The 19,109-nt window shown below is 40.6% G+C and overlaps 1 protein-coding gene across 1 annotated transcript; it reads right to left on the reverse strand.

The window, feature by feature from the left end:
* Positions 1 to 1,454: 1,454 nt before the first annotated feature.
* On the reverse strand, positions 1,455 to 17,483 carry mcoln2 (mucolipin TRP cation channel 2). The gene is given in 14 exon segments (XM_087852838.1): positions 1,455 to 1,852; positions 5,798 to 5,931; positions 7,100 to 7,306; positions 9,697 to 9,819; positions 10,125 to 10,226; positions 14,036 to 14,185; positions 14,272 to 14,384; positions 14,830 to 14,929; positions 15,024 to 15,120; positions 15,194 to 15,272; positions 15,616 to 15,772; positions 16,050 to 16,223; positions 16,701 to 16,851; positions 17,345 to 17,483. Coding segments are annotated over 14 exon segments (1,668 nt in total). The 5' UTR covers positions 17,389 to 17,483; the 3' UTR covers positions 1,455 to 1,815.
* Between the last annotated feature and the right edge of the window lie 1,626 nt (positions 17,484 to 19,109).

The raw sequence follows: 19,109 nt of genomic DNA on the forward strand, positions 1-19,109 counted from the left end.
ACTTGAGTCAGAAAACTGATTAGACTGAAAAAAGTTGAAACCAATTAACCCGCAGCTTAGCACCATTACCTGATTTTCTGGTAAATCATCCTTGGAAGGGATTTGTTCCTTTGGGGTTTCAGAAGCAGGCTCAGGTTATCCAATGGCCATTCGGGGGGGGGGGGGGGGGGGGGGGTTCCTCGTAGAGATGGGGCTCCAACCAAGAGGCGTATAAAAGAAATACCAAACTGTATCAACTTAGACGTTAGATTTTAAACCCATATTGTCTTGTTTATATCATACCAGGATGGCATGATTGGTAAAATATAGTAGTATGTATTTTTCCTGCCCCTTTTCTCCCCTACAATGCCGATGCTACTAGGCTCTCCCAAAGTTAGACATCTTGTGGACTAGGTACTCCCAAATCCATGGGCACAATAGAGGAAATGTGTTCCTGACTCATTTTTGTAAATCATTCTGGATGAAAACCTTGCAGTGAAGTTATTGAGATGTCAGTTAGATGACATGCAAGCTAATCACAATGGATTGATGACCTGAAACTTTTAGCATCCAGGGAATAGTTTTGTTTTACCTGCAGGATTTTTTCCCATCAAAGAAAAAAAAAAAAAGGTCCTTTTTCAGTGGACACATGCCAAACGTGCCTTTTCCCAAGAAATCTCTCCCCTACAACAATGAACAGTCATCCATGACCGAGATTGGCAAGAATCTCGAGGGTTGTGGTGCGTTGGGGGCAGAAACCAAGACGAAGATGATAACAGCTGCTTGTGCACGAAAACATAGCATCATTTTTTAAAACAATCTCTGGCTGTTTCATTTAGTGTAAGGATGATACAGCTTTTACAAAACTTGTATTTTGATATTTCTTCACTAAAAGGTGTAGTGCTCTCTATTTCAAAACTGTTCTGTGTACATATATGCACACATTCCTGTATGATGCATCCGATTACTGAAGAAAGGGGAAGAGGAGGGGGAGAGGAGGAAATAAAAAACACAAAACAAAAATGAGCGAGGGCTCATCAAACATTTTTGTCCAGGGGTCTGTAACTTCATGATCCAGGCACGTTTAATAGTCTGCAGATATCTTCTTTACCTCATTTGTAAACTAGCTTTGAAGATTTTAAACAGCTGAATGATAAGATACTTAAATAAATAAATAAAAGGCAACCTATTGGCCAACGTAGCTGAGAAAATGTGAGAGAAATGTGATGCTTTGATCAAACTAGGAGCACAGCTCTGCAACAGAAGTCATGCTCCAGCTTGTCTTTAACTTTAACCTGCTGGTTCCTGCTGACTCATCGTTGTGGTTCATTCAAAACTAGTCTTAATCACAACTCAGCTGGAAACATGTTTGTGCACTTCAAAGAAAACTCATCCTCCCACTCCCACCAGTGACATGATTACATTAAAAAAAAAAAAAAAAAAAAAAAAAGGGACAAATGGGAAGATTAGCCTTGCTGCAACCTTTACTTCAACACTTAATAAATTAACTTTAATGTTGTACATTCCCCAACAGCACTCGACCAAACTCTTTGGCCAAATAAACATCTAAGCAGTATTTTAAACATATACAATTAATCCAAGCAACCACTTCTTCTTAGTCCCAGTTCCAGCTCCGCATCTGGAGCTCCTGACTCCCGTTCAGTGGAGGAAACTCATTTGGCCTTTCTTATCGCACCTCACGGGATGTTACACGTGTAAATCTACATTCACCAGGATTTTTTCAGTTTCAGTGTTGAGAAGTTTGTCTCAGACATGTGACGTATTGTTCCCAGCATTTTCCTCCCTAAACTGTCTCATCCAGAGGCGGGGCAGCCGTCAGCTGATAAGTATGACATCATCATTTGCTGGAACTCTGTAAGGAGAGAGAGAACTCATAAAACCACCAACCTTTCATGATGACAAACTACAGCATAGGCTACTTTTCACTCAGACGTTCGATCACGTGGTTAGCGAATGCTTCTCTTTAGAAAGCACCAATACTCACATCATTACTCATAAATGATATGAACCAAATTCAACAAAGAAAAATAGGTGGTTTCTGCTGGTATTCAAAATCAAAGCAAGCAGTGTACGATCTTAAATAATGGCAGTATCCTATTTATGGGACTCCTACATGCTTGTATACGAATGACCTTGCATGTCCCAGGTTTAATCACATGTGCTCCAGCTTTATTAAAGCTACACAGGTTGTTCAAATGCAGGGTACATGCCATTCTAACTGTAGCAACACTGTTGTTCCCAAGTGTATCAATATTATGTTGGGATGATACATCCAACTTGTTACACAAGCAGACAGGAATTCTCACTTTAGGGCATAATCTTGCAACACTATCATGCTAATGTTCTTGGGATAATTCCCACACACGCATCATTAAGGCCTCGTTCTCCAATCTGCAATTTCACCTTCACGCAGGTTTGATAGCAACACACAGCAAAGATTTGCACACTTCACTGTATCAAAGTAAACCCACCAAAGAAAGCTTTAAGTTCAAACACTTTGTTTTTAAACATTTAGATAATTTTCCTTCATTTTTATGATCTGCTATAAGCAGAACATTTTCCAGGATTGGAATGATCGATGATGACGATGAGACCAAGTGAGCAAGGAAGTTGTATCTAATCATTTTGTTGTCCAAGCAGAAAAAAATCTTTCAAACAAACTTTTATTGTGCAAAAGGACGAGTGCACGGTGGTGAAGTGCAGACTGCATACAGGACAGAAACAACGACATTATGCTGCTGACATATTTCAGCTCTTTGCAAGCACAGCCAGCACGCTAATGCTAAGCTAGCCAAGAACCCAGAGTAAAAGCTGAGTGAATGCTGACCCCAGACCAGCACAAAGACCCTGAACTTCAACAGGTAACAAACTGATGCGCAGTCACTCTGTCTTTGTGCAGGTTTTACATTCTTAACTGGTAATTATGAGACGTTTCATGTGTGCCTTTCAGGACCTTTTTCAGTGCAACGAATTACTTTCTCCAGGGAGTAAATCACTAATGTAATGCAATACTTTTCTTAAAAGTGTTCTGTGTTAAATGGCCTGTATTTGTATAGCGCTTTACACAACCTGTCATCCACCCATTCACACACACACACACACACACACACACACACACACACACACACACACACACACACACACACACACACACACACACAGGGTGGCTGTGGCTACAATGTAGCTGCTGGTGATGGCAGCTACATTGTAGCCACAGCCACTCTGGGGCGCACTGACAGTGTTGTTAACCCCATCACTGACCATAACAAAGAGTGTAAATCCCTCCTGCTGACCACACAGGATACAATTAATTTGCATGAATGTAATGTCTTTGATATGAGACTTAGCAATGGTGGTGACTGTCAAAACGCAGCCAAAGACGAGACATGAATGTTTTCTGTCTGATGATGACAGAGGGCCCCAGGCTGATTAAAATCACTCCTTTCACCTGTCCTGTTTGTAAGATAAACATCATGATCCACACTGACACATTCATATTCCTCAGTACACCGGATTAAAATGGAGGCTCTGTTCTTTATTTACCAAACGCTACGGTGAGTCATCGTATCGGAGCGCCGCTGACTGCTGCTTTCTTTTTCCTACTCATGCACGTGAAACTCCAGGTGATCAGCCTGAAACTGTAAAGTCTGATTGCTGATGGGAGTCAACATTTTCAGGAATAGGGCCATAATCTTTGACAGACTGCAGCTGATACATTTAAGTCCAAATACTGTTAAGTTTACAACCTTTGTAACTCATATACGTTCTATTACATTTAATTGAATTCACAAGAGTCATAATATACAAGAGATAACAAACCTGACGCTTTTGGTAAACAAGTTTTAAATCCAACCCAAGGATCACTTCCCAACTTCCTTTCCAAACAAGGTAACAGATCCAGATGAAATTTCACCCAGTAAGACATTAAAACGTAAACTGAGAACACTGATCTAATTTTTGCTGGGACAGTAAGATAAGGACGCTTGTAAAAAATGAGATTTAGCAGGTCAAAGGCTGCAAATGAATGCAATTATATAGTCAGTGCAAATCTACAAGAGTACTAATAAGAAAATTGAACCAACTTTAAAAGATGGTCACCAATTTCAACAGAGGATGTACATTACACATCAGTACATAATGGCACTGTAACTGAAACTAGACTTCCTTAAACACTCAAGGCAACCAGAGCTGGAATCCCAGGAAAGCTGGGGGATAGAAAACGGCTGACAAACATCCATAAAAATAAATAAAAATAAAATAAGCCCAAAACAAAACCCTCAAAGTCGGCCTGTTAACGTCTGCTGAAACAATGACTGCAGAGCCCCGAGGGAGGAAACAGACTGTCTAAGCTCCAATGTGTCATCATAACACATACAGCAAAGGAAACTTCTCCCCATGCCAGGACTTTTCCAATGAGTACACGACTACAGATCATTTTTACAGTGTGTACAAACATTCAAAGCTCTGGCAGGAAAAAAATAACAGTTTGGTGGCAAATGCGAAACACAGCTCTATACAGATGACTGCAGTAGTTGCTTTACTGAGTAAACAACATCTCATGCACTCAGTCACAGAACAGTCTGGTGCTTTTTTGAAGTGGAACGATTGTGATGATGGCTACAGAAACCAACCCTGGTGTCTGTTTACAGCCAAACATTCTCCTGAACAGAAACATCAACTTCACCATTGAGTAATGTGCTGACTGTGATGGAGGAAGTGCTGCTGGGAGCAAACGGGGGAGTGCGCTGCCGTTTTAAACGATAACGGGAAATAAAATGAAACATTTCTCAGGCATGTTAAACACTTCATGTTATCAGACAACCAAAAAGAGGTTAAGTAAATGATAAAGAGAGAACACCGTGTGAGGTCGCTCTAATAAAACCACGCACAGAGCCGCTAAACCAGTCTCTCCAATGCATTCAAAACTGTTTCGACGAACCGCTGAACCTTTTCAGCTCATTTTGAATCAATGTTTACTGTGACCTGTGCATTCAGCGACATAACACAGTGAAGAGGTAAGAACGGCTGGGAGTTTAAGGGGACGGTGGGGGCAGGGGTGTTCCTCAGTGTGGAGGCCCTCAGTTCCTCTGTAATCAGCCCATCACTGGGTGTGTCAGCATAGCTCCCACCACTAATTTCATTGCTCTCAAACCACGTAAGACGGAGCCAAACCGCAGCGTGGAGGAAACTCCGCTGCAGTCTGCCGATGATGGAGATTGGCTCATGGAAATGGAATGAGAAGAAAACGCCGACATACAGAGGAGTGCGGCGTCCGTATATCATGGCGACATTTCTGGATGTTACCGTGAATCCTGTTTATTTGTACACGGACTGAAAGGGAGAGAGAATGTAACGGCGTTTCCTCGACACTTCTCTGATCAACTTCACTTTTGATGCTGGTGCCAGCTCTTTTCCAAAGACTCAATGAATCTTTCCCAAGAACAAGAGATGTTTCACTCTTGCCAGCATGACAGTCAGCATTCATGTTAACAGTAACTAAAAGTGACAGTTGTTTTGACCATCAGTTGATTTAGATATTGATTGATGGCCAAGATTTAAGAGCTTAAGATTACATCTTCTTCTCAAGCTAAGCCAAGTAATAGCCCTAATAGTCAACAAGCAACCGTCAAACTGTAATAAAATCTTAAATCTCACTGGCTAACAACTCTAAGCAGGTATTTAAAACACAATAGCTCTTCTGTTACATTGATGTTTGTAGAGAACAGGTTCCAGGTGTGGCTGAGTGTTTAAGAGAGATTAAATATTAAACAAGCAGCACTGCTGTGAACAGTCATACCACTGGCAGTAGCAGAGCACAGAGTGTCTGACGCTGACGTCTGTCTGATCGCTCTCCTCTATATTAGGCAGCTCTGTCGGCTCGTGGAGAAACTTCTGCAGGTCGGTCTGCGGGAACCCGTTTTTCTGGTAACTCTGTCAGCAAAAAGAAAAAGTCCAAAATGCATCATGTTTAAAGTCAGAAGACAAAACTTTTTCCATGCTAGATTTGAGAAGTGCACACCAATTTAATGCATATTGTAGACTCAAGCCCACAAACAGGTAATGACTGAAACATGGATTGAGAAACATTGTGACTGGTTTCTACACATTTTTCTTCATAATTTAAATATAACATTTGAAATAAAGGCTTTTTATAGATGTGATATTCACTGTTGTTGTCTCCTCTCAGCAAGATGCAATTACATTATTGCCTAAGGGACAAGCAAGACAGGAAGTAAGATGTAAGAAGAGCACAAGACACACTTAACCCCCCCTCTTTTTGTCCTCGACACTTCTCTCCGTCCATCCTGCTGCTTATTTGGTTCACAGTAAGCACCGATGCCCAGACTCCCCACTCATCTGTCAACCTCATCCAGCTCCTCTGCAGTTTCTTCAGCCCTGAACTATCTGTGACGCACGCACCAGAAACACCTAACCTAGGATTCATGCAGGAGGCACCCTAGATGCCCAAGTACCGTTCTACTGAGCCCCTTTTAAATAAAGGTCTTCACCCTTTGTAAGAAATAACCCAGACACTCTGAGGAAGCTCCTTCTGGCTGCTATCAACAGCTTGTGGCCATGCGTGGGTGGGAGGCATAAATCACCCAGTAAATTGATGGCTAAGAGAGAAAGTGATGCCATCTCCTCCCATAGCAGACAGCTACAACATCCTCATTACTGCAGACGCTGCACCAATCCATCTGTCAATCTCCCGCTCATTCCCCGACTCATGAACCCCAAAGCCACTTTAACTCCTTCAACTTGAAGGAGTTGCTTCCCAACCCAGAGTGAAGACACACTACTTCACTCCTCATATGAATGCACTCTATTTGCACCATCCTTTCTCTTTGTCACGTAGCTAGACTTAACCTGCAACACTGATGTGGCATTTGGTTGAAGAGTGGCAATCCCACACAGGGACGTCCCTTTGTGGTTCTGTCAGAAGAGATGTGAACATCCCTTTTGTCTTGCTGGCAGAAAGCTCAAAGTTGTTCAGTTTAGTCCACATTTTCCACCCTCCTGTCAGGTCTAACAAGATCCAAGAGTTTAATTGACAAAATGCCGCAGTTTTCAAATGACTCGCACTCGGTAACGTAAGTACCTTGATGGTCTCGTAGGCGTCGGTTATAAGAGCGATAAAGAGCGACAGCACCATGTAGATGAACAGGGAGATGAAGGAGTACAGGTAAGCCCGACTGAAGAGCCACACCAAGGTGTTTTTGTCCTTAAGCTGGGTGAAGGTGGTGAACATGTCGTCTCCATTCAGCAGAGAGAACAGGCACTCTGCCACGAGACTCAGGCCCTCAAACTACAGAGAAAGAGGGAAATGACAGTGCAGTGAGCAGTTAACAAATCCACATGAATCTGAGATTTCCTGGAAAACAAAACAAAAGAGAAGATGGAAAGAAATTTGTTACATTACTGCAGCTTTTCTTCATTTTTTAAAAAATAAAATGTTACATTTAGTCTGTAAAAATGCCATAAAATACAATTTAGTGTTAATCACCAAGTTCAAAAGACCGACATGACATTATTTTATCATTTTTCTTATAAATTGCAACTAAAAATTCTTCACACTGAAAGACTGTTTTGATCTTTTAATTAGCCGATGTAACAAATGACAATGAGTAAGTCTTAGGTCGAAACCCAGTTTATCACAGAAAGACGAGTCACTTCAGATTATTACCATCAACATATTAAACAGGCAACAGAAGTGTTTAAGTAAACAGCCTGAAAGCTCAGTTAAAGGTCAGCTTCACTGTGTTTTGATTGTTTGGATCAGAGATTAAAGAAAACTGTATCAATGTAAACTCCAGGTTTCTTAAAGGACAGCTTCACTGATTTTGCAATTTCTGATTGTGTCCAACTGTTAAAAGTTAATATCAACGATCCCAATGCAAATCTGGGGTTTCCAAAAGTACTTGGTTGTATTAAAAGAAACGCTCGACCTCGCAGGCTTAATAATAAGACAACGAGTTCGACTGAAAGACTGATATGAACAACGCAATAAAGGAAAAAAGGGAGACTGTTGGTTGAAAGGACCAATCAGAAAGCCCGACACAAAACAGAAAGAAGAACGAGATAAAATCTAATAACAACATCACTCTCAGACACTATGGATCCAGCTGACAGCACTGAAGACGTGAGGAAAGGCAAGTCGCAGGTCATCCCCTGTTGATTTCCTTCTGTAAATAACCTGAGGATCCTGGAAACGCTTACAGGTCACTACGGGGGACTCCCCGAAACACCGCAGTATAAATATAAAAGTCTCCGTTGACTGCAAATGTAAAGAACTGTAACACGGCTGACGTGACACGCTGGCATAGCAGAGCTGGTTGCACAAATGGTAGTCGGGTAACAGTTTACTTTTCATGTGGGCCTGATAAGAGAAAAGTGTACTAACAGCTAAAATGACCTGCTTGAATGCCTTCAGTGCACCAACCGTATGGATGCTTTGTTAGTTCCACAGACAGGCCTTCCTAAACATGGGAGGTAGTGAAGTGACATAAAGGCAAACACAGAAATCAGCTCACAATATATTTACAGTAGTTACTCCTCTTCAGCTCAAGATTATCAACAATTTAGCCAGCGAGATGCAAGCTGTGAGGCAGCTGTTCTCAGGCTTTCCCACATCTGCCTCTGCAGATTAGGAGCTCTGCCGTGTTTAGACGCCTACTTCTGCTCAGACTTCCGTAAATAATTTATCTTAACAAGCCAGAACAGCTAAACATGCAGATCACTGTCTGGGGAGCTCCCAGTTAAGGTTAGAGTTTTTCAGGATTTTAAGAAGTGCTCCAAATGTTGGTCAAGTCCAGCTGTAATCTCCACAAATTCTTAAAACATGAGCCGTTCAACTTTGTTTCTTACTTGTATGCATAAATTTGGAGGAAGCTGCTTCTTTTAGCTTCTTTCAGTTTGAGATATTTGCTCCGTTTTGGGGCAGTTGGCCCAAAACTGAATGTGGCACAATTCTGTTGCTAATCATCAACCATTTGATTCATTCCTTCTCACCTACCGGTGCACATATATCAGTGTACAAATGAATGTGTTATGAATGTGGCAGCAATCACTGTACAATGTTGAAAACCTGGTCACCAATGAAGCAGCGAACAGCAGCCAGTGAAGCAAAGTAAGCATTATCATGCACTGACACCTAGTGGCCGTTTTATTTAGAGAGTCTTATAAATGCACTGAACTCTAGTTGCTCCTGTACAGGGAAGCCAAAGGCCGTGTGTGCACTTTGTTCAGTTTGAAGAGCAACATGCTGAAATAGCAATTTGAAAGAAACAGCTTGGAAAACCTGGTGGAGAAGTTCAAATGTAACTTCTCCAAGTCCAATCTGACAGTCATCATAAAAATGAAAGTATCGCACAACCACAGTTCCAAAAAAATAAATAAAAAATAAACTGTCAAATAAATAAATCACTGATTTGCAAATCTCATAAAACTCATCAAAATCAAACTTTGAATATCTCATCTACAGGTCATCAAGAGTCTGAATCTGGGACACGATCAAAAACAATCACCTAAAACACTACCGTAAGTCAGTTTTTTAAAAGATGTGCACTTTTGGGAGTTTCTTAATTCAATATCTGCAGCGTCAGCAACATTTCGTGAGAAAGAAAAAAAGCCTGGACTGTTCCCCTGCATCTGTCACACCCATCACAGTGATTTCCTCAAAACCAGTTAGAAAGTTACCTTCTCGTGGTACGGCCCCAGTACAATCCATCCACAAAAGGTATAGCCGAGGTAGATCATGCCAGCACAGCAGCAGAAACGCAGGACCTTCGGAAAGGCTGCCTTCATGGTTAGGATCAGCACCTGAACTTGGAGGAAATCTACTGTTTTTAAGTGAATTTTAAACCTTATGAGACAACAAATAAAGATTTATGTGAGAGCGGACTGATATAGGTCTACACATGTGCATGATGAGAATTAAAATAGATATATCATTCTCACAGCATATTAATACACGTTTCTCCATCACTGTTGCATTAAGCTTAATGTGATGAGCTCCTGCTTAATATTTTGCTCATTGAAAGCTCTCACATGAAACAGACTTCAAACTGAGATCATAAATGTAGAACATTAATGCCTCACATCAGTCGGGCTGAGCATGGACTCACGTTGTATTTCTGGAAGTATCCCAGGTACCTGATCACTCCGACCCACACCAGTAATGTGGACGTCCCCAGGAAGATACTGCACACGTCATAATTTGTAAGGTTCTACAGAAGAGAGCAGAGAAAGTCCACAATTAGGGATGAAATGATAGTTCTAGAAAAATCTGTTACATAATTACACACAGTATACATAAGTTATATTACAGTAAAGCTGGTTTTGCTGTATGATTGCAGTAAATGACAAAGTCTGGATGATTATTTTATTAGGGTTCAAAGTACAAAGTGAATGTGAAGCCAAGGAACGATAAACCTTAACGTGCTTTAATGCTTTAATGCTTTAATGCATGTGCACTGAGAAGAAAACTACATACAGTGGGGCAAAAAAGTATTTAGTCAGCCACCGATTGTGCAAGTTCCCCCACTTAAAATGATGACAGAGGTCAGTAATTTGCACCAGAGGTACACTTCAACTGTGAGAGACAGAATGTGAAAAAAAAATCCATGAATTCACATGGTAGGATTTGTAAAGAATTTATTCGTAAATCAGGGTGGAAAATAAGTATTTGGTCACCTCAAACAAGGAAAATCCCTGGCTCTCACAGACCTGTAACGTCTTCTGTAAGAAGCTTTTCTGTCCCCCACTCGTTACCTGTATGAATGGCACCTGTTTGACCTCATCATCTGTATAAAAGACACCTGTCCACAGCCTCAACCAGTCAGACTCCAAACTCCGCCATGGCCAAGACCAAAGAGCTTTCGAAGGACACCAGGAAAAGAATTGTAGACCTGCACCAGACTGGGAAGAGTGAATCTACAATAGGCAAGCAGCTTGGTGTGAAAAAATCAACTGTGGGAGCAATCATCAGAAAATGGAAGACATACAAGACCACTGATAATCTCCCTCGATCTGGGGCTCCACGCAAGATCTCATCCCGTGGGGTCAAAATGACCATGAGAACGGTGAGCAAAGATCCCAGAACCACACGGGGGGACCTGGTGAATGACCTGCAGAGAGCTGGGACCAAAGTAACAAAGGTCACCATCAGTAACACACTACAACGGCAGGGAATCAAATCCCGCAGTGCCAGACGTGTTCCGCTGCTGAAGCCAGTGCATGTCCAGGCCCGTCTGAAGTTTGCCAGAGAGCACATGGATGATACAGCAGAGGATTGGGAGAATGTCATGTGGTCAGATGAAACCAAAGTAGAACTTTTTGGTATAAACTCAACTCGTCGTGTTTGGAGGAAGAAGAATACTGAGTTGCATCCCAAGAACACCATACCTACTGTGAAGCATGGGGGTGGAAACATCATGCTATGGGGCTGTTTTTCTGCCAAGGGGACAGGACGACTGATCCGTGTTAAGGACAGAATGAATGGGGCCAAGTATCGTGAGATTTTGAGCCAAAACCTCCTTCCATCAGTGAGAACTTTGAAGATGAAACGAGGCTGGGTCTTCCAACATGACAATGATCCAAAACACACCGCCCGGGCAACAAAGGAGTGGCTCCGTAAGAAGCATTTGAAAGTCCTGGAGTGGCCTAGCCAGTCTCCAGACCTCAACCCCATAGAAAATCTGTGGCGGGAGTTGAAAGTCCGTGTTGCTCGGCGACAGCCCCAAAACATCACTGCTCTTGAGAAGATCTGCATGGAGGAATGGGCCAAAATACCAGCTACTGTGTGTGCAAACCTGGTAAAGACCTATAGTAAATGTTTGACCTCTGTTATTGCCAACAAAGGTTATATTACAAAGTATTGAGTTGTATTTTTGTTATTGACCAAATACTTATTTTCCACCCTGATTTACGAATAAATTCTTTACAAATCCTACCATGTGAATTCATGGATTTTTTTTTTCACATTCTGTCTCTCACAGTTGAAGTGTACCTCTGGTGCAAATTACTGACCTCTGTCATCATTTTAAGTGGGGGAACTTGCACAATCGGTGGCTGACTAAATACTTTTTTGCCCCACTGTAAATGTAAACTCCAGGTTTCTTAAAGGACAGCTTCACTGACTTTGCAATTTCTGATTGTGTCCAACTGCTCAAAGTTAATATCAACAATCACAATGCAAAGTATCGTCAGTCATGTTGAAATTTGGTTTGGAATTTAAAGTCATGTTTGATTAAAGGTCCAAACTGTCCTTTATAAGTCTAACGATGTAATTATAAGATACTAAAACCTAACTGGTGAATTAATGCTGCACTCAGACAACTTAACCTCCGCTGACAAGTTATTGTAGCAAATAATAGTCGAGCTTCACCTACAGTGATAAATTATACAAAAGAAGTAAAGTTGGTCATAAATGAGTCTAACTCTTTAAAACTTAAAACACATCAGTGGATATAAATAAAACATTAAAATAAAATAAAAATAATGAAATACGATAAAAATTTGCCTATACACTAGAGATGGCCACTTTTTTATGTCCGATACTGATATCATAAATTTGGATATCTGCCGACACCGATATGAATCTGATAGTGTTTTTTAATCAATAAAACAGTTTTTTTTTAAATATCTTGCTGCATTTTGTATAAGTTCATACTCAAGTTTAAAACAACAAAACAAAACAAAACACTAAAGCTATTCTGTTATACCTGTATGTAAAAAACACATTGCACCCAAAATATTTCATAGTTCAGCAAAACTGATCAATCTAATAAACTTAAATCCTCTAGCCTCCCTATTCTGGTATTTTAAAGAGTACTTAGTAGAAATATTAAACAACCTAACTAATAGGGTTGCAAACTCCCAGCAAAAAAAGGAACCACTTTCCACCTCATGATGTTTAATCGACGTAATCAACCTTGATCGAATGCACGTGTAAAATAAAATGCACAGAAATAAAAAATTTTCTACAATAATTAAATAGATTCAACATTTTTCTTCAACAGAACTGCACAGATGGTTCCCAAAGGAAAAAGTACTATAGCTTACTAGGGTATATTAGACTTAACAGTTACTATATACAGTAATGGACTTCTATACATTTTACATCAGATTAAAACTTTTGTTGTAAGATTCAGATAATTATTATTAAAAGCTCGACATTTTAAATGAGAATAAGAAAGAAAAGTGTCTTTGTGCCCCCTTTTCCCTGTTCATGCCCTATCGGCCCCCCTGGCTAAACTTTGATCCGCCCCTGCACAGTTACGTCAGCTGTAGAAAAAGATCCTGGTGTAGAAATAATATTAAATAAATTCTAACAACAGCTGATCAAGCTTAAACGTGCTGCTGTTGTTCAGCCGCTGGTTTCCTCTTTCTGGTGCAAAGTGGGCCAAAAACAAACTAGAGAGAAAAGCCGATCAGCTGATCATTGATCAGTTTCATGATTGAAGTAGCAGCAGGAGAGAGAGAGAGAGAGGCAGTCGCTCCATATATCGGTTGTTAAGCTCAACGCTGGAATGCTTTACAAACATTCAGAGATGAACTTACACACTTGCTTAACTTCCTCGGAGATGAAATGACGGTTTGGTAGCGAGGCTACAAATACTCAACCAGACCACCGACCGTCTCGCACGCCACAGCTGCTCTATCACGTGAGCACACTGCTCCGACGTGCTACAGTTATGAGCCGAGTTACGCCGTGTCCCAAGTTTTGTGAGGAGCTTTTTTGATATTTAATAGATTGGATTACATTTTTTATTTCTCTCCGATATCCGATCCAGTAATTTAGGTCAGTATCAGACTGATACCGATACGTAATATCGGATCGGTCCATCCCTACTATACACACGAGGCTACTCATAAATACCAAAGCTTGATTTTAAATTATACAAAACCTTTTCTACATAAAGATATATATTTTCAAATCTCCTGCAATTATCTGACACCTTTTAAATGACAACTGAATTATTGGGGGGGGTGGTTTAAACACCACTGCAAGAAAGAAAGGGATTATTCATTTTACCTTTGCTTGTATCTCCATCTTCAGAATCGATCCAATTATGGCCAAGAGGTCGCTGACGATGACCAGCAAGTACCAGCCGTTCAGAAACTCCCTCTGGTCGTCCTCGCACACTTTCCGATTAAAGTTTTCATGGAAGAATCTGGAGAATCTCTTCAAAAGAAAACAATGGAAATTCAGTCAATTCACACACACACACACACACACACACACACACACACACACACAGTGTTGCTGACCTGCAGTAACCTGACGGCCAGTATGATGGAGCGAGTGCACAGCACGGCTGATGTGAGGCACATCAGAATAACGAAGGCATCAAAGACCAGCAGATAGTGTGTGTTCTTCTGAGCTGAAACACACACACACAAAAAGCACAAGTGTGGGTGTGAGAGGGTTTATCACTCAACTCCCTCACACTCACAGTTCTGACACTGATAACACAAGTCTGAAAGCAAACGCCTCAGTTACAGGAAACTGCCCAGTCCTGGTACAAGTTTGGAGACAAATCCTTCCACACACTTTAACAATGTGGTGAACAAGCTGCTGCAATACAAAATAAACTGGACAGACACATTGGTCCACAAGAGTTTATTTTTATTTAGTCTGATTCTTTAAAACTTGACAACATTTTGATATTTTTACAAATATTCCAAACATGCATTTGCAGGCTGACCTGTTGTTTTACTCAAATGTGAAAAACAGTTTTCAAAGCCATAACCTGCCTCATTCCTCCCTCATTTGTTACCATTAATGATTCATTTTTGCTTCGCTTTGGTTGCAGAAGTTCACCTTACCCGTCCCCGATATCTTCCAGTCTCGGCACGCGCTGCTTTCAGCGTCTATGTCCAGGAATAGTTTCACCTTTCCACTGTGACACTGGTTATCGAACGTTATCTATCAAATCAAAAGGGATCCAGGTGTTTATATGTGCTTCAATCCACCTGTGTTTGCTGCCTTTACATGGCGTTAATGATGCCAAGATTTATACCGTAACAAAGAAGGAGTAGCAGTCGGGTAACTCTCGCGAACGCACCGTCTGGAGGTTGATTCCCTTCAACTGGAAGGTTATTTTGATGTCGACAAGTCTGAAAGAGCAGCGAAATGTTTGATTTAAAAAGGGGATGTCAGCATGTAATGTAAATATTTTAAACAGCATACCTGTAAAAATCCAGATTAAAAAAGGAGGAATTCTCTGTTCTCCACAGGTTTGCAGTCTTTGGATCGTGTGACATACAAACTGAAAAGAAAATCATCACATATATGTGGTGTGTAAAAAACACAGACACAGCTTTCAAAATTAGTTCTTATATTCCAATATGGAATTTCATGACCTGTTTAAATTACCAGTAAATCCCATAATGGTTCTAAAATGTCTGAAATATATAAGAAATGGTATTTTTAAACATGAATCTTTTGTCCCGTTTCTAATAAAAACTCTTCAAGTTTGTCATTAAATATTAAAACTACAGGAGCCCAAAGGGGACATTTTAACAACACTGATCTTAATTATCGAAATGGCAAATCTGACACCAACTTCGCTGCGTATAACAGCAAACTGACATGCAAATTTTCCCTCTCACCCGTCTCCAGCTGAGCATCGATGTCATAGATCTCATCTGAAGGCTCCACGCTGCCCCTCCTATAGTACTCTTTACATATGGTGAGGGGCAGCAACTTGCCATTTTCATCCTCTGCGTAACTGATCGGGCCCACAGAGAGCTGGTCCAGCTGACTGTACTGTACACAACAGGGAATTTTAGGAAAATTTAAAAAAAAAAAGGAAACACTCCAGGGTGACGAGACAATAAAGAAGCTGAAAACTGGAATATCGCAGTGAAACACAATAAAACAAGAAATTCAAAAAATAAAACCGTTCCAACTCAGGCGATGCTTAAATTACACCAGATATGTTTATATGAGCATTAGATTTGAGTTCCTGATGGAGGTGCATGTTCTATAATAAAACTCAACACTACAAACACTTCATAATGCCACAGTAGTCACTGTTACTTGCCTGATCCATGACATAAAACAGACTTTCATAGACGTCGTGCTTCGTGTAGACGGCAACACTGTAGTCGTCCTCGTCGACCCCGCTGTAGCCTTTTAAGAAAAGGTGTTTGAGCGCCATGGTGTTCTCTTCCTTATAGGAAACCACCAGCTGGTTGTTGAGGCCGAACAGGACGAGCTGTGGGGAAAACAAGAAAGGAGAGTTGAACATATACGCGTCTTATTCCTTTTGAGGTGGAAAACACACGTTATAGTAGCTTTACATTTCTGACATACCACTCAGTCAGTTGGGCCTTTTTAAAAGGAGATTATCCAAAACTGTAGCTGTTATGGACATGGATTATTGTGCAATCTCCTACAGCTACACATTTACAAGTAGCTTTAAACTGTTACGTGAAATACTGATGAGGTGCTTTAAAGACGTTTGTTGTTTTAGGGCAATGTGCTTCTGAAACAACACAAATTTAGCAGCAAAATAAAGACAAACACAAATATTCCTTTATTCTCCCATTTTAAGCAGGACCCTCAGTGTAAGCATGTGTATACACACTGCTCTTGGCTGCATGCCTTCGATTACAGATTGCAGTTTCAGGAAGCCCCTTCATTCCCTCTTTCCTGGTCTTTCCCAACATACAATAAACCCCAGTGCACATACTTGTGTCGTGACCATGATGATTTTCAGGATCTGGACTCCCATTTTCCAGGGAATGTGTCTTCGGGCTCTGTACTTCTCACAGGGGCTCATGAAATAATACCTCAGGTCATCTCTGAGGTTCTCCTCTTTTATAATGTCCTGACAGACACAGCTGTGAGACAACACAACCATCATGCAGATGACAGCAACAGATCGCAGTGCTGTGGCTACACAGTTAAAACATGTGGAAATGAACAGATGGTGAGAGGAGTTTCTCTACCAAGGAAGAAGAAAGCAGCCAGAAGGCTGAAAATGCAGAAGTGAAAGTTAAAAAGAAAGACAGTTATTTTATCAGTTCTTGTTGTTGCGGTGTACCAGACTGCTAATCAATCACACAGAGATCCGGGTACGAAGTTCAAGGTTAGCTCAGTAATTGTACTTTCACCATTTCCCCCAATTGTTTGTCAACTATAAACAACACAAATAAAAGTCTCCAAGTTACAAAGCGCAACGTTAAATTCAACCCTGATCACGTCATAAAACTTCCTGATGAGTTTCGCGGTTGTTTTTAACGCGAGACAAACGTTGTTACATTTTAACATTTCAGAATTATGAGGTAACAAAACTAAATTGGAACGCAACTTATTTAAACATAAAAAGCTTACCTGACTGAATTGCTTCTATCCAGATAGCGAGAAAATAATTCCATTTTCGCAAAGCAAGGTGGGAAAAAAGCCAAATGACTGAAGGGAGATTATTAAACGTCAGCCGGACAGCTCCGGCAGAGAGTCAGAGACAACTCTGCTCTGCTGCGCGTGTGCCCCGCGAGACCACGACGCTTTCAGTCAGCCAATCAGGAAATGGGTTTGAGGCGGCACAGGTGCGCAATCTACGAGTGAACGAGTGCTCACGGAAAGGCCCGAAACATAATGTGGTTAAGAAACTAGATTGAAATAGAAAAAATAAAATAATAATGAAACGTTCCTGTGTGTGTGAAAATCAATGCGTCAGTGTATAACCTTTGGACTGATTAAAACCTGGAGCAGTTACTGATATAAGGAACAAACTCCACAGAAGGTACTTCTATATTTCACAGGCAAGAGTCTGTAGGTCACGTCACGGTGCTGTAGTACACGAAATAAATATTTCAGCGTGATTCTTTGGGCTCAAAATAGAAGAAATGTGTGAAATTACTGAAAAAACGCTGATAGCTCAGTGCCCAGATGTTCCTGTAATTAAACATGAAAAAGTGGGTTAATTCAGAGAAGATGCCATTTTTTGTTTCTATGATCAATAGTGAAAAAACAGGGTACTTTGTAATTTAATTGAATTAACTGATATAGTATTAATAGCCATGGGGGAAGTCTTTATCAGAAGGAGAAGCTATAAAACCTAAATTAAAAAATATTTTAAACTCCAAATATTTATGCCATCCTTCACATTTTCCCAAAGCCATCTAGTGGCCGGAACAGTGTCTTTGCCACTGTGAGAAATCTTTTTTTGGACAATATTTACTGTTTGTGTGACACACTACTAAAAATATAAAAAGCATACAGTACTGTACTTGTTTGAGACGTAACATTTAACATAACATCCCTCCCAAAATGGTTTGTTCCAGCTCTCCCCTGCTCTGGCTCTAGCGCTCTTGCTGCCAGATTGTGGCTGAGACACAGCGGAGCGGAGGTGTAAGTGCCTGGCTTAAAACAGGACATATTAGCTGCATTTAACCTTCAGTTACTCTTTATATAGTTGGTAGGAGTCAGACCATGTTTCTTTTTAGCTGAAAAACATTACACCAGGTGACCCTCAGTGTTGAAAATGTGTTTTCCGACAATGTTTGCTACCCTACAATCCGTCCTGCTCTGTAGTAAAATCAGCAACATTTCATTGTCCTGTTGCTCCCATTGAAATGTATACAGCCTATTTAAAATCTAAAACTTAAAATTGTCCATAGCCTGCTGTTGTTACCACTGTCCTGTTAGAAATGGATACTAACTAGCTAACTGACTGAATGCCCATTAACCTTATAACTCCTGTTGTGTGTGTGTGTGTGTGTGTGTGTGTGTGTGTGTGTGTGTGTGTGTGTGTGTGTGTGTGTGTGTGTGTGTGTGTGTGTGTGTTTGTGTACAGAGAGACAGCCAGGTTCATAATGGATATAAGGAGTTTTTTCAAAAAAAGGAGCCACATTCAGGTAAAAGTGTAAGATCAAATGATCCATCAATCAAGAATAATGTTGGATCAGTGTTTCAATGTTTATATCTTTTATTAGATGTTCATGTGGTTTGGTTATTTGCCTTTTGGTTGAAAGTACACTGAGAGAGGACTTTTTGTTAGCGATCTTAATAGAATTTTTTTATATTAATGTAATTTTTCATCTAATTGAATACAATCTATTTGTGTATGATTGTCAGTCCAAAGAGGGAGAGAGGA

Source organism: Neolamprologus brichardi, chromosome 15, assembly GCF_056152115.1.
Source record: "Neolamprologus brichardi isolate AB-2024 chromosome 15, ASM5615211v1, whole genome shotgun sequence".
In the NCBI taxonomy this organism is placed as follows: domain Eukaryota; kingdom Metazoa; phylum Chordata; class Actinopteri; order Cichliformes; family Cichlidae; genus Neolamprologus; species Neolamprologus brichardi.